Source organism: Paramisgurnus dabryanus, chromosome 5 (genome assembly GCF_030506205.2).
Source record: "Paramisgurnus dabryanus chromosome 5, PD_genome_1.1, whole genome shotgun sequence".
NCBI lineage: Eukaryota > Metazoa > Chordata > Actinopteri > Cypriniformes > Cobitidae > Paramisgurnus > Paramisgurnus dabryanus.
Window position 1 is genome coordinate 47,861,606 of NC_133341.1, and position 15,855 is coordinate 47,877,460.

The following is a 15,855-nucleotide window of genomic DNA, read 5'->3' on the forward strand; positions in this document are numbered from 1 at the left end:
TCATATTGTTCCATATTAGTATGTGGCATTAATGTCCAAGTACTGAATGCTTTGTCAGCAAGGATTCAATCCATTACCAATTGACAGGATCGTAAAATGTCAGTGTTCCATAGCAAAACGGTGTCAGTAGAAAATGAAATAAAATCTGGATGCTTACATGCCTTACAAAGAACAAAGTTGCATCTCAAAAAATGTACAATACACTATGCACTCATTCTATGCTGGTTGCACTCAATACATTTAAAAAGCCATTTTGTTCACACAAAAATGAAAATTCTGTCATATTTTACTTTGTATAAATTGTCCTGTATAAATGTATTTGTTCTGCTCAATGAAGATATAAATATGTTTGTATCTAATCAGGATTTTGACTTTAAAAACAAGCATTTGGCAGCTGTGAAATGATAAAATTCAACCTAGAGGATGAACTTACCCTTCATACCGAATTTGGAACTTCTGCCATACTTCAGGAAAACTAACATTAGGATGCATCCAGTTAAAGCAACCCCAGCTATTCCTACCACTATATACACCTAAAGAAATGACACACACCAGCTGGTTAATTTCCTTTATACAAGATTATATTCTTACAAGCGGGTCAACCATTGGGAAAGAGTTTTTAATAGAGCTTTAGATAGAGACAACATACCGCAACTTTGTCCTCCAATGGTGGGGTGTCTTAAAAAGATACAAAATAACAACTCTTAGGGTACAATTATAATTTAATGCGATTAAATGAAATATTAAGGATTAATGAAAAGCAAAATAAGCTTACCTGGACTAAAGGTTGTGTCTGTGTAAATACAGCACATGTGGGAACAGTCACAACAGTTAAAAGGACAATGAATTTTTAATTAATTATCCAGCAGTCATTAACATTCTCTTCTAACATTAAAGGAATAGTTCACCCAAATATAACAATTCTATGATAATTTACTCACCCTCATACCATCCCAGATGTATATGACAGTTAATACAAAAAACCCATTGAGCTCTATCTTACACCCGGCGCAATGCAGCGCAATGCGTGACGCAAGTGTCTTTTGCTAGTTTCCACCCTGCGCAATAATAATTTTCACGTTTGGTGCCACGTTGTTTAAATAGCAAATGCATTTGCGGCCCCGTTTTTAGACCATAGTCATTCTGGTCTGAAAACGAGGTGTGTTCAGGCGCATTGTTGGCGCGTTGCTATTTTGAGCACAAAAAAGCTTTTAATTATGAAAAATTAAAGCATTCTAATGTAAAATATTATTATTGAGTCTCTTGGGCATAAATGAGGACTGATTATGAGACGTTAGAAGGCGTAAAGAGCTGCTTCACCTGCAGCCTGCAGAGGCGCACCTTGTCAACAGGCAAGGCAGGCAACTGCTTGGAGCCCCGAGCCACTAGAGGGCCCCCGAGTTTGTTTCTCGGATGGCCAGCTATACCCGGTAGATGAACATAGATACTCAACATGACTGCAAATCAAAATTCCAATTGGATGGAATGTTGATTGACATTGGCTTAGCCCAGTCAAAATCCAACCCAGGTGGATAAGTTGCCAGTTTCGAAAATGAACGTAGCGAATGGGTGACGTTGTATCGTTCAGTCGTGGGGCACGTTCAATCTCACACCGGTGCACAACGTTTTGCTAACACTCAAGTGATTTAAAACAATTTAACCGCAAAAAGGCGCTAAAGTGAGCAGCCTCGTACCCACATGTGGTTTAATGTGTCCGGTCCAGCTCCAGTCAGGCACGTGCCCAAGTGTAAATCTTTTGTGCCCCGGTGTAAATCTCAAGTTTAAATTTTAGCAGTTAACTAGTGCAATCCTTTACAAAGACAATCGCGGCAAAAACGGATCTATATGCAATGTAGTTACCAATTTACGCTTGTAAAAGCAACGAAGCAGTCGCAATGACGCGTACACGCACATATTCATGTCCGCGCGCGTCTTTGCGTTCATTCACGCACAACCGCATTTAAAAGACGCCACGCGAGTGAGTTGGCTTATGAAAACATGACGCGACTAAAGGAAGTTTCTAAATAACAATGCAAATCCTATTTTGACTCGATCATTATTGGCTTCTGTAGATGGACATCAGAAATGTTTTGTACAAAGCAGGGAAAGGGAAGAAGAAAGGATTTATGATGAGGTAAGACAAACTACATCCTCACCCTGTCAGGTCTCAAACATTATCAAACAAATCTCAGGAAAACCTCTTGTCAAATCTATAGAATTGCATTGTTGCTGAGAAAATCAACAGATGTATGTGTTATACTGTTCTGTATTTTCAGATATGAAATTAATATTTAGTTTACTAATATTTAACTCTAGGACACTAACTTATAAGAGTTAGCAGTAACTTTACTGAGATTATTTAGTATAGCAGTCATAAAATGACTGGTTTCTTAAAACATTCTTGTAAAAATAAGTTATTAATCATTGCTATCATTGTATAATGTAGAAAATATTTCTCTGCTGTCATTATTTCCAAACATGTTATGCCATTTATGCATCCAAACATGTTAATAATGTTAGGTATGATGAAGATTACACTTGTATATATGTATCTTTCGCAATAACTGTTGCACTGTAGAATAGTGGGTTAAGCAAAGGACATTGTATTTTGCTTAACCCAAGTGTGCAAGAAGTTTTGCACACTTCTTGCACACAGGGAATTTTCTGCTTGGGGCCCCCATAGACCCTAGAATCGCCTCTGGCAGCCTGGTAAGTAAATAAATGCTTTGCTTTAAACAAATGCATCTGTTTTTAAATGTTTTTTTTTAAAATGCTACCTCACGGATTTATTGTATATGATGACTCTGTACCTGTGGATATGGTGAGATGAGAAACATTTTTAAGTAATGCTTAAAAAAACTGACGCTGTCCAAGTGCTGAAACTTGCGGAGAGACGTTTGTTAATTCCTTATCTCCTGTTTGTTACAAATAAAGTATTTTTAGATTACAAACCTTTTCTTACATACTTGTAAAAAAAATTTTATGATATTGTTTAGCCATACATTTAAAGCAATTAAAAGCCTGCTTTTTTACTTCCATGACTAAAAGAAAACGGGTTTTAAAGGTTTTAATAAAAAAATAACAAGTGAAAAACAACACAATTATTTAACATTAATCTTAAACTGGGGATCTTCTTCCTCCGCTTAGTTTTTCAGTTTACAAAGTCATTCATCTAAATAGGGATTAGACATAGCGCCACCGCAACTGGCTTTTAAAGGGGATGAGAGCTGAGACTCTCATTGGTTTATTGCACGTTACGCCCAAAACACACCCATTACTGATTAAAAAAAAGGAACGACCCTTTTCGACAAACCATTTTTCCCGTCGTTAAATTTGCAAAAGTGAATTCGTACACACCCATTCAGACGCTGTGCGCATTAGACAATGCGCTTAGATCGTTAAAATAGGGCCCATTATGTTAAAGGGGACATTTCACAAGACTTTTTAAAGATGTAAAATAAATCTTTGGTGTCCCCAGAGTGCGTATGTACTCAAAATATAACTCAAAATATAATATAGATAATTTATTTTTGCATGTTAAAATTGACACTTTGTAGGTCTGAGCAAAAAATGTGCTGTTTTAGCGTGTGTCCTTTAAAATGAGCTGGTCTCTGTACTAAATGGCAGTGTCGTGGTTGGATAGTGCAGATTAAGGTGCGGTTTAAGGCCTTCTGACATAACCAGGGAGCCAAATTTCAATGACCTATTTTTTCACATGTGCAACAGGCACTTATTTTGACAAAACACGTGATGCACATGGTTCACATGAAGCAATAAACACATATTTTGAAAACGCGAACAACACACATGACACTCCGAACACTTATTTTGAATTTGCGCCCCTCGGTAGAGCAGTCACGTGCTGCCCCTGGATGTATGTACGTTCTGGAGCTTCGCCATGTTGCCTCCCGTAGAAGAAGATAACATTATGATGTTATACTATAAAATTATTTGTGTTCAACTGAAGAAACAAAATCATATACATCTGGGATGGAAAGTAATCTATAAGAAAGTTTTCATATCTGGGTGAACTGTTCCTTTAACCAGCCTAACTTATTAATATTAAAGAAATCATGTACTGTGTCACAGAATTACTTACCATAGTAGAAAATGTTTCCCTCTGTGGAAACAAAAGCATTATAAAGGTTAATATGTCACAGATGCAAAAAATGCAATAAGTAGGATTAGTAGGGTTTAATGTTTATAAAAGAATAAAACAATACAGATCAACACAATACAGAGTGTTGTGCAGGCCAGGGGTGTCAAACACTCCCCACCATCCCACAGAGTATGACTTCAAATCTCATCAAACACATCTGAACCATGTATTGAAGGTCTTTGGGATAACTTTAACTTTCATCAGAAAACCCAATCTCACCTGTTCCTGAGTGGTCCACATCAGGCATGAACATAAAGTGTGCCGAAACATTCCCGCTGGCCTCTCCGAACTCATTAGTGGCCACCAGTGTGTAAATGCCATTGTGGATGTGAGTGGGAATGACCAGCTGCAGACAGCCGTGATACTCGGTGTCCGTGATGTCATGAATCTCAGTTCTGATGTACTCCTGTTCCTCCAGCAACTTTCCTTCGTGGTACCAGCGCAGCTCGGGCTTCGGGTTGCCAGTCACAGTGAATGGGATACACCAGTCCTGGTTTTGCTCGGGCTGATACAGCTGCACTATAGAAGGAGGAACTGACCCAGGAAGAAAAAACAAGGACAGAGAGGAGGAGGAGAGGAAGTGTGATCGCAGGAGTAAACAGGAGGAATGTGGAAAAATTTGCTGCAGTTTGACAAAAGGAAATCATATGACAGCATAAGGAGTGGAAGGGCAGTATAGAAGGTACTAGGGTGAGAAATAGAGGAGGATGATAAAAATGAAGAGGCTTACTGTAATATTACAATGTGAAGAAACGTACAATGTATAACCAAAAACAAAATAGTTAAAAAGGTTTCAACAAAGAATACACTCCAGTGTTGGGTCAAAGAGGGATGAACCCAACCTGTTCAACCTATGCTGGGTTGTTTCAGCTCAAAATGCTGGGTTGTCTTAAACCTTTGGGTCAAATATAAAAAAAATTCTGGGTTCATTTAACCTTTTGTTTTAGAACCTGTTTATAGCATTTTCTCAACCACTTTTGATTTACATGCTAATGACAAAAAAATAATTCTGTTAAATATATAGAAACAGAGATGTTATTGTAACATAATGTCTTTTTTACTGTGTGGTTTGGCATTGACAATGTAAAGTTATCTTTGTCATAAGACATAAAAAACTAAAACAATAAATGCAAAACCAATACAAACATTGGGAGGGTTTCAGTATGTATTGGTTCAAAATCTGTGTACTGCATTGCGGCCTCTATACCTGTACCCATTTTATGTGAATATATTTGGTCCATATGCTCCAAACCAGAGTCACAGTGTTTAATAGCTCAATAGCTTATTAATAATTGAGAATCTATGCTTTTATCATTACAACTGCAACCATATACTAATTAAATAAGTGGCAAATTCATTGACCAAAAATACCAGGTTTTTCAAGCATGGGGAAATAATAATGTTACTATTAAAGTTGCATGTTATTATGTTTTTTTAAAAGGGAACTATTAACATGTTTGCTGTATTTGTGTTATTTTTTCTTAAAACTGTAGAATTTGAACATTAGGAAGAAGGCAACACAAACTAAACCAAACCAAACCAAACCAAACCGAGTTCTGTTACTCGTTCACCTGTGAAGGCCGACATATGGTTAGTGCTCCATTTACTTTCCACTCTTTTTAATTGGTGTTTCCCAGAAATTCTTCTTGTATCAATGTGTTTTTTATTATCCAATATAATAAAGCTTTTATGTATGAGACAGCATACCTACACATAAAGTCTCCATGTTATTTATGAGATGATGCACTCAGATGATGCAAAGACATCCCTGTGAGCCCTTCCTACCAATCACAACTCAATGTAACCCCAAGCCAGCAGAGGGAGCCCACACCTGAGTACTGACCGAGTACAGCCTCCCTCTGCTTCTCTGTTTACTTCCTGCCACCTGTATATTTAAACATGGCATGCTTAAAGGTGCTCTAAGCGAATTGAAGCGTTTTAGACCATAAAACATTTTTTGTTACATACCGGAAACATCTCCTCACTATCTGCTTGCTGCCTGTCTCCTGATCAAACTGTAAAAAAACGCGATCTCTGTAGACAGCCCAGGCTTCACAAACGGCCATATCAACAAATGGCCAAACCTAGCCAGCACAAAACAAAACAAAGTATTCCAGCCAATAAACGACAAGAAGGATTTGGGGGTGGGGGTTGGGCGCGTTCATGAAAGCACGGAAGGGAGGGGGAGGGGGAGGAGTTAGCTACGCTCTGTCTGTTTGAAAACAGTTCAAACATCAACAGGAAGTGACGTCGCACATTATTCGCTTAGAGCGCCTTTAACTGAACTTTGCGAAGTATTGCTATGCCTTAATGAGTGTTTGTTATTCATTGTACTCTTGGATTTACCCTTTGTACTGTTATTTGGTTTAAACTGCCTATCTGTGTATCCCTTACGAAAATTAACCATGGTTTTATTGTGGTAAAAGTGTAGTAACCATGTTTTTTTGGTGTATTGATTACTATGAGCAAAAACATGGTTTTACTACACTAACCATGGTTTAACTATGGTTTTTGAAAACCATGGTTGTCAAAACCATGGTTATTTTGTGGTTTTACTACAGTAACCATGGTTTTTTGGTTTTAACTGTAGTAAAACCATGGTTAATTTTCGTAAGGGATTACCTCTACCTGCTTATCATGCATGTTGTTTGCCTGCCCCTTTGGATTTGTCTGCTAAGATTGGTTTTAATAAACCTCTGCAAATGGATTCCGCTTCTGCAGCGTGATGCTACACTCATTATTTGTTTGCTTTAGTTTTTGAAACAGTACTTTTTTACAAAATGACTATTTTCCCCCTTATGCTAAAAAACAATAAGTGATATAATTGTTTTTTCCTCGTGTATATATTTGATAAAATCTCGATAATTGTTTTAGGGTTTATGACACTAGCAAACGGTTAAAAGAGGTTGAACATTTTTCACCCCATTAACATTATTTGGTTTCAATTCTATTTCAATTGCAAGGCAACTTTACACAATAAATCATGTTCTTACAAAGAATATTGAGTAGAACTGTAGCTTCAGTCTGGCCAACAATGTTCTCGGCGCTACAGGTGAGCTCTCTGCCGTTGTCATCAGGTGAAAGTCCACTTAGAGTCAACACTGACCGCAGCTCCATTTTACTTATCTGTAAAAAGGACAAATTAAAGATCTTTTTGGTTGATTAGGTACACAACAGAGAACTGTCTATTATCTGTCTCAGGGGTTGTGACCTTGGCTACACATGGCACCATTGGCACATTGAAAGGTAAATGTTTGCTCAAAAAGGCAGAGAAAGGGGAGTTTTAAATGATAATATTGAAGTCAGTCACATCTGCATCAACGTGATTTTAGCTGTAATGCTAATTCATAGTTACGTCTACTTAAGCCCTGCTGAAAAAAAACAGCATACCACCAAGACCAGCATTTGTTGTGTTTTGGTGCTGGTTTGCCAGTAAACACCAGCTAAACCAGCATCAGCACCAGCATTAGCACCAGCTAAACCAGCATTAGCACCAGCGAAACCAGCACCAAACCAGCATTAGCACCAGCACCCCATGCTGGTCATACCAGCAAGACCAGCATATGTTGTGTTTTGGTTCTGGTATGCTGGTGACCACCAGCTAATTCCCATGCTGGTTTGATGCTGTTTTTTCAGCAGGGAGAGCTTTATATGGAAAGCCAAAGATTTCAAAAATCAAACTTAAAGGGGCTGTATGTAGTTTTCAGCGGCCTCTAGCAGTGATGTTTCAAATTGCAACCAATAAATTTACAAGCGCGTGCTCGAACTCATGAGCGACGGCCAGACTGAGATGCAACACACCTGAGAAAGCACCACAACATGCTGGAAAATCAGGTAAACTTCCACTGCAACGTTAAATTGACTGCATTTAGCCTATGTAATTTGGTGTTACATAGGTACATTTACGGTAAGATAACGAAAACGGTTAGTGAACTACACCGAACAATTTCAGTATAACAGTAAAGCCTGGTATACAAAATAGTCCTTTAGGATTGTTGCTTGCCACACTGTGTGATAAATATTGTAGTTAAGTCCCTGTCACACTGTATAATCTCAGTTTCCATCAATGTCAGACTGTACGAGTTTAAAGACTTTTAAAAAATCGGACGCATGCAAACAAACGCGTCCGCAATTTTACGTCATCGATCGACGAAGGCTGCACTGTAAAAAATTTCTGTAAAAATTACAGTATTACTGGGTATTACTGGCAACTAGCTCCCAGTAAGTTACTGTAGATTTTACATTTATGTTATTTACTGGCAACAGTTTGTTCAAAGTTAAATGAACATGAAACATTTTCAGTCTTTTTCTTTTACTGTAAGTTACTGGCAACCAGCTGCATAATTACAGCAAATTTTTTACAGTGTGGGCAAACACATGCTAAAGCGAAAGCTAGCAAACCAAAACCACATCTAAAAAACTAAAGCAAAAATCGAAATATATTTTACATGCTTTGTAGCTTGTTAGTAATGTAACCTGTCCAATAGGATGAAAGGCAACTCCATATCTGTTTTTAAACCCAAAACAAAGCGGAGGTTTCTCCATAATTCAAATGCCCTGCCGATGTTAATCCTTGTTTTTGTCCGAAGTTGATCCGATTCACGTTTGGCCTTACAAGCTTCAGCAGGAATTTTTTTTCTTCACAATATGTGGAGTTTGTGTTGGAGTCTGTGTTGTGCTGGGAGCAGGTAGTTTCAGTCTGTTATCAGACATGTTGCAGTGTTGTCAGTAGACAAGGCGAGAGGCTCGGAAGCGCGCATGCAGTTGACGTCACCGGATTTCGCGCCAAATCCGACCCGGATACTTTCACATAAATTTAATAATATTTTTTTTCAGAGGTAATAGCAAAACCCACAAAGTGGATCATTTTAATGTGAAATTACAACCCCTTCACACACAGGCAAGTGAAAAGGGATTAGTTTAAGTAGAAACACTACATACAGCTCCTTTAACTGCAAAACCCAACTGAACAACAGGGACTGTATCTTCTAACAAAAGCATGGAGAATATCGTCATCGTCCGACTGAAACCTTGAGTCTTTATTTTAATTCACTTTATAGATTAATCCAGGACTAGGCCTTAGTTATATTAGGACATTTAAAAAAGTTTTACAAACATACCTTACATAAAACAATACTGGTGTGCATCTTGAAACAAAAATATTGGCACCCTTGGTAAATATGAGCAAAGAAAGCTGTGAAAATAAACTAAAAATAGTTCTACAATGTTTCTCCTTTTGGTTTTAATAATAAAAAAATCACAAAAATCCAATGGTTTATTAATAAAAAATATTTGAAAGTGGGGGAAAATCACATAATATTTTTTTTCTCAAAAAGACATTGGCCACAAGTTCTTGATGGAAGATTTAACCATGACCCATTATACGATTTCTGTCAGGTTTTGACTTTTATTTGTTGGTATTTGATATAATCTATGACGCCATGTATCTGAATAAGATGTCCAGGACCTCTGGTATAAAAAGTTGATTCACAACAATGAAGATTTGGAGGTATATTTAAAGGAACAGTATGTAAGAAATTTATATCAATTAATCATAAAATGGCCCTGATATGTCACTAGACATTAAGAAATCATTTTCATTTCAAATACTTATATCACTGACAACAGTGGTCTGGCCAGGATATTGTCATTTAAAAAGTGCAGTTGCAGCTAGAGGTCTACACGGAAGACCTGGGACCCGACCTGGGAACCGTACGGGTTCGGGTCTATATTTTAAATGATCAGCCGGGTCCGGGTCGGGTCTCAATCTATTACTTCGGGTCCCGGGTCTGTTTAACATTGTGGGTAATACCCGAGGTCAATCGGACTCGGAGAACACACTCACTTTAAATAAAATATTTCAAAATCAGCAACAAAAACTTAGATGAACTGTCGCATACATTTTTTCTATGACGCTAAAATTGCGTTAAAAAGTTTATATTTGGTTGCTCCAACCAGGCAGCTAACGCGCAAGTGCTCTTTTATTGTGTCTCTGGCTACCAGTCAGGACCTTCTGCAGTGAGACGCAATGACTTTACCTTTGACAATTGGCTCTTTTATTTAGAAGGCGGGACCTATTCCGCCGTACCGCGCATTTTGCACTGACTTCTCTAATTTTTATAATAATATTATAAAATGACCGTCTTGCTGTTATATCTAAAGTTTTCGCGACTCAAAGAGCACAGAGATGATAGCAAAGAAGCAAAGCTAACGAAAGCATCCATGGCAATGAACGAGCAATCGTTATTATAATCCAAATGGGCAAACATTATTAAGCAAGTTGACCCGATGTAAAACTGCGTTATTAATCACCATGACTGTAAAGTGGACTTTAAAAGCTGGAATAAGCATTAAACATTTCAATCGTCAAGAGAGGAATAACATGGATGGAACTTTCTTGGAAATAAGGATTGTGCATCACACAGACAGGTACAAGGAGGGAGAAGACTGACTTCTATGGGTAAGACAAAAAGTTTAATTTTCGCTACTTGTTTATTGACTTTTAATAACATTTAGCTAAGAATATTTGCCGGTCGGGTCTGTGTCTTCCCGGACGGGTTCGGGTCCAGATTTTAAATAATAGACGGGTCTTCGTCGGATCCGGGTCCAGCTTTTAAATAATAGACGGGTCCGGGTCGGGTCCGGGTCCAGCTTTCAAAACAACAGACGTGTCCGGGTCGGTTCAGTGTAGCACATTTGCGGGTTCGGGTAGGAATTTTTGGACCCGTGTAGACCTCTAGTTGCAGCCCTCAACTGATGTTTATGTTGTCATTTTGTGTATTGGCCACCAGTTGTGTGATTGCAGTACCAGTTTTAGCCACAAGTTTTGTGATTGCAATACCAGTTTTGGCCACAATCCTACATACTGTTCCTTTAACTGTAGACATGGAGCACTTTTAAATCCTTGTGTGCACCAACACCATTTTGTGTTCCTGATGCCAATAAACTCTTTTTCGTTTCATATGGCCACTGAACACGCTCCTGTTTAAAGGTCCAGTATGGCAAATCAATATGCTGCAGTTTGTGTTTGCATAAGAGCACAGGATTTTTTTTTAAACGTTGTCCCAAATAACTTGTAGTGATGATGGTGCTAGGTTTCTAAAACCCAAGTTTCAACTGATTTCTGAAGTTTTCCATCTGTTATACTCAGATATTTCAATTGAATTGTTTTATATATATATATATATATATATATATATATATATATTTAATTTGAGCTCAAAAACATTGCATATTTATTTTTACAGCTTTCTTTGCTCATATTTACCAAGGGTGCCAATATTTTTGTCCATAACTGTATGTTAAGATGTGTCAGTGCAAGATGTTTTTAAATTAAGGCAGCTTAAACATGGATAAGCCCTGTCCGGGAAACCACCCCTTAATACATTAAGCGATGTTCAGTGTTAAATATTGCTTTGATACACTAATTGCACCAGATGCGCTCATTCTAATAACGGACATATCACATAACACATAATGCACATCTCCACCATCAACTGGTCCTTAGTGTATATGACTTCCTTTCTTCAGCTTAACACATTTAGAGTTATATCAAAAAATATTTTAAATGTTTTTAAAAAACGCTGTCGACACGTAACATTTTAATGGTTCTTGTGAGTCTCTTGACTAGTCATCATATGTGCCAAGGGAGAACCAATGATTGTCTTAAGTACAGACGTGGAGCCGGTGTGCCGCATTTTAGATTATACATATCTAACAGTGTAGTTCAAATTTAAACAGGATTAATCAAAATACAAAAAACAAATACACTTTAAATGTACATTTAAAAATTAATACATTGATCTCATCAATGCCCTGCCAAATAAAACTTTATGAATGAAATGCTAAATAATTAATCTTCTTATTCAAAACCTCAACGTATTTAACCTATCAAAGAGACTGCTGTTTTCACTAAAGGATGAAGGCTCCTTTAATGTAAGTATTATAGTGAGCTTTTTAAATATTAATGGAAACAAAGCTTTCAGGGGTTGGTGTCAAGTATCTGCGGTTTTAATGCTGTGTTCAGTTGAGATATTTGAAAGCCTATTACAGGATGCCATAAAGATTAAGTGTTTAAGTGTCCTTAATGTGTGAAACAGTGTAAAGAGTAGAGATGTGAAAACTGACTTAAGGATAGCAGTTACTTCAGACCCTCAAATCTGAATGGATTAGAAATGTTTCAAAAGTGCTGATACAACCGAGAAAAGCATGAGGACACTTTGCTGTTTTGTATCACTCTGCCACAGTAACTGGTAAAATGATATTTAACCCAGTGGCTGGAAATCCACTATGTATTCACCCTACAGTATCCTACCCACTATTCAAAGGCATGTGGAGTGTTACCTCATGGCTAGTTGTGAGAGGAGGGTGATCACTTGAATTTAGGCTCCAGGAAAGCTCAGGGGGTGGGGCTCCGGACCCATTGCACATCACTGTAGCATCACTTCCTGCCATTTGATTGACAACTGCAGGGTTAACCTTAACGCGTGGATACTCTGAAAGAGAGTTGGACAGATGTTCATGTTTACTACAGTATTTACCCATTTACACTGTAACTACCAGTTTCTGGATTATTATGGAGTTCATATGTAAAATATGAATTTTAAGTGAGTTTCTTATTTTGCTATGAAATGTTAAAGACAAAAATCACTCAAATATGAAAATTCTGTACATAATTTATTGAATTAATTTAATTTAAGATTTTACATTAAAATTACTTTTTGTACTACCTGCCCTTTTTATAGTGCTCTGGCTTTGTTTCTACCATTAGTGAGGTTAAGAAGATAAGATGAATGACATTATCTAGCTAATTACAATTTACAGCTGCCACACCCATTTATCAAAGTCACACATGTAAAAATAGCCTAAAATAATTCTTATAAGGCCTAGAATAGTACTTAAAAGTCCTAAAAATATTACTTTTTTTAAACCTTTTTTTTAATTTTTTTGACACTTTGCACTGTCCTCTGAAACTTTTAAAAGAAGATTTGTAACTGAACAATTAAGTTAAACTTGAAAACTGTCAAAATGTAATTTTCAGAATTCAAAATACTTTTAGATTGCATATACTTCAGCCCCTAAATACACTCCATACAATGATGGATAATGATTTAACTTAGTCACTTAAATTACACGACAATGATATAACTTAGTAAAGAAATGGAAAAGATTTTCCTTTGCATTTTTGCACATTTTCATGTGACAACACTTACAAAAAGATCTGCATTTACACAGATCTGCTAAAACCGCTGCATTATGCATGCCAGGCCAGTAGATGGTGATGTTACTTTGTAAAGAAACATCACACATATGGGGTGCGTCCGAAAACTTAGGCAGCTGACTTCGGAGGCATGAAGGCAGCTCAGAGAAAAGCTTGAGAACAGCCTTCATAGGCAGCATGTTTGAAATATAAATAGAGGGTGCCTTTGTGATAACTAATCACATATTTGAAAACTACAATACTTAATTCTCGCAAAAAATGCAATTAAAATGCGTAAGAGTGAAAATATACATTTATTTACACTAAATTTGTGCTCCGGCCGCTTTCTTGGCCGCCATTTTATTTTTTCGAACTCGACCAGGCTCGACCAATCTCATTCCCCGTGCGCACACACACATTGAATTGTGGGACAGGATGATGGAGGTATCTCAGGAGTCAGGAAGTAAACCTAACAATGGATTCAGATATGCCTTGATGCCTTCCTGCCTTGGAATGCTGTCTCAGAAGGCAGCAATTTAGAGTTTTCGGACGCAGCCATGGATTCTTCTACTGGGTGATAAATATAAACGATCAGGATGGCAAACGCTTCGAGCAGTATTGTTTAGACAGACAATGTGGTAGGGTTTTTACTACAGGTGATCCTGGACTATAGACGGTTTCATCGGACGCACTTGATACGCGTCTTGATCCGGACTTTACTTCCGGTTTCGTTTTTTTAATGGTCTGACTATAGTTGCTAAACTGATCTCTTGAACAAATGCCTCCTCGAAAATAACAAATGTTTTGGTTTCCTAGGTAATCTATGTGTTGTTTTTTGCTTTTTATATAAATAAACCACGTTTAAAGAACTTTGTTGTTATTTATTCTTAGCGGAGCTTACCGGAAGTTACGTGCAGACCGCGACAGCTGCTTGTTTATGTTGTTACTGCTGAAACGCTCTATAAAGTAGCAACATTTTGTCAACTTTGTTGGAGGAGCATTAATACACGCAGTATCTTGAGCAGCACAAACACAGTTCTGTAGGCCGCCATTGTTGTTTTTGTTATACTCACACATGTTGTCTTTATGAAGTTTACATAAAGACAAGGCATTGTTATCAAAAACGTACACTTTGACTCAAAATTATGTTGTCGTATAAACAACCCCTTAGTTGGGTATTGAACATCACGTAATTTGAATTACCACATGAAGGCAGTGTGAGTCTAGACAGTGCATAAGCTCGTCCTCCCTCCTGTAGACACTGCAGCCCATCTCTCTCACTGTCATCCAACCACATTTTAATCCAGATGTTCTCACATGCACATTGCAACGGGTTCCCAGAGAGCAACCTAAAGAAATTCCAAACAAAGGCACAGTTGCTTATATGCTTGACTCAGCAGTACTGTACATGCATACAGTTCTTGTATTTTTACTGAAAAGATCTTACAAAGTAGACATGTTAGAATTACGAATGGCCATCCATGAGAGTGTTGATAAGTTATTGTCTCTGAGATTCCTACAACAGAGAACAGAAAATTACTTAGACATCATCACACATTATAACTGAATTCCAATATAGTCTAAAAAAGGGACTTACAGATATTGAAGTTTGGAATTGTTGAAAAAGGCCAATGTAGATACAAATGTCAGGTGAGTATTGGTCACTGTTCTGTGTGAGGGAAACGTTTACAATATGCTTACATACAGGAAGTATTTCTGTCATGTGATGCCATTATCATTTTATATGACTGCTTACAGGCCAGATACTTACAAAGTCCTGAGATTCGAGTAAAACTTCATATGGTCCTCGTTGATTGTAAATAGCCTTTTTTGATTTGCGATATATCTGTTGAAAGAAAACATGATTACTACTACAATGCATGCTGGGCCAATATGATACAAAAATATTATCAGATGGTAATGTAATATCAAAAGGTACCTATAGCTTAATTAGCAAAGCACTGCATTTGCAGCGGGCAACATTGTGGGTTCAAACCCAGGGCACACACAATGATAAAATTTATATGTTGTTACCTTGAATGCACTAAAAGTTGCTTTAGATAAAAGCATCTGACAAGTGTGTAATTGTGACGATAATGACACAGTACTACAGCATGCAAAGTTACTGAAAATACACTATATATCAGTGGTCTTCAACCGATTTTAGGCTAGGGACCCCGTAATGGATGGAGAGGAGGAGCAGGGTCCCCCAGTATCAAATTAGGACTGTCTTTATTATTATTTATCATACATACTTGGTTATTATGGTTATGTTACAAAGACACGTTATTTTGGGTGAATTTATATTATTATATATTTCCATTATTTTTTTCATTCAAACAATATTTGGAGGACCCCCGATTATACCACCAAGGACCCCCAAGGGTCCCCGGACCCCCTGTTGAAGACCCATGACATATATTATACTGATACAATATACAGATGCATTTATTTGGTACACACAAAAAAATATTACAAAAAATAGAACAAGAGAACT

The 15,855-nt window shown here is 37.4% G+C and overlaps 1 protein-coding gene across 1 annotated transcript in view; it reads right to left on the reverse strand.

The window, feature by feature from the left end:
• Window positions 1-15,855, reverse strand: part of ntrk2b (neurotrophic tyrosine kinase, receptor, type 2b) — a 32,145-nt gene that overhangs the window by 14,359 nt on the left and 1,931 nt on the right. The window contains exons 2-12 of the mRNA XM_065284531.1: window positions 15,130-15,204; window positions 14,956-15,027; window positions 14,806-14,874; window positions 14,562-14,707; window positions 12,503-12,654; window positions 7,153-7,285; window positions 4,379-4,693; window positions 4,100-4,120; window positions 776-793; window positions 650-678; window positions 434-533 (exon numbers count right to left, since the gene is read on the reverse strand). Of these exons, the coding sequence (XP_065140603.1) occupies window positions 434-533; window positions 650-678; window positions 776-793; window positions 4,100-4,120; window positions 4,379-4,693; window positions 7,153-7,285; window positions 12,503-12,654; window positions 14,562-14,707; window positions 14,806-14,874; window positions 14,956-15,027; window positions 15,130-15,204 (1,130 nt within the window). The remainder of the gene's footprint in view (window positions 1-433; window positions 534-649; window positions 679-775; window positions 794-4,099; window positions 4,121-4,378; window positions 4,694-7,152; window positions 7,286-12,502; window positions 12,655-14,561; window positions 14,708-14,805; window positions 14,875-14,955; window positions 15,028-15,129; window positions 15,205-15,855) is intronic.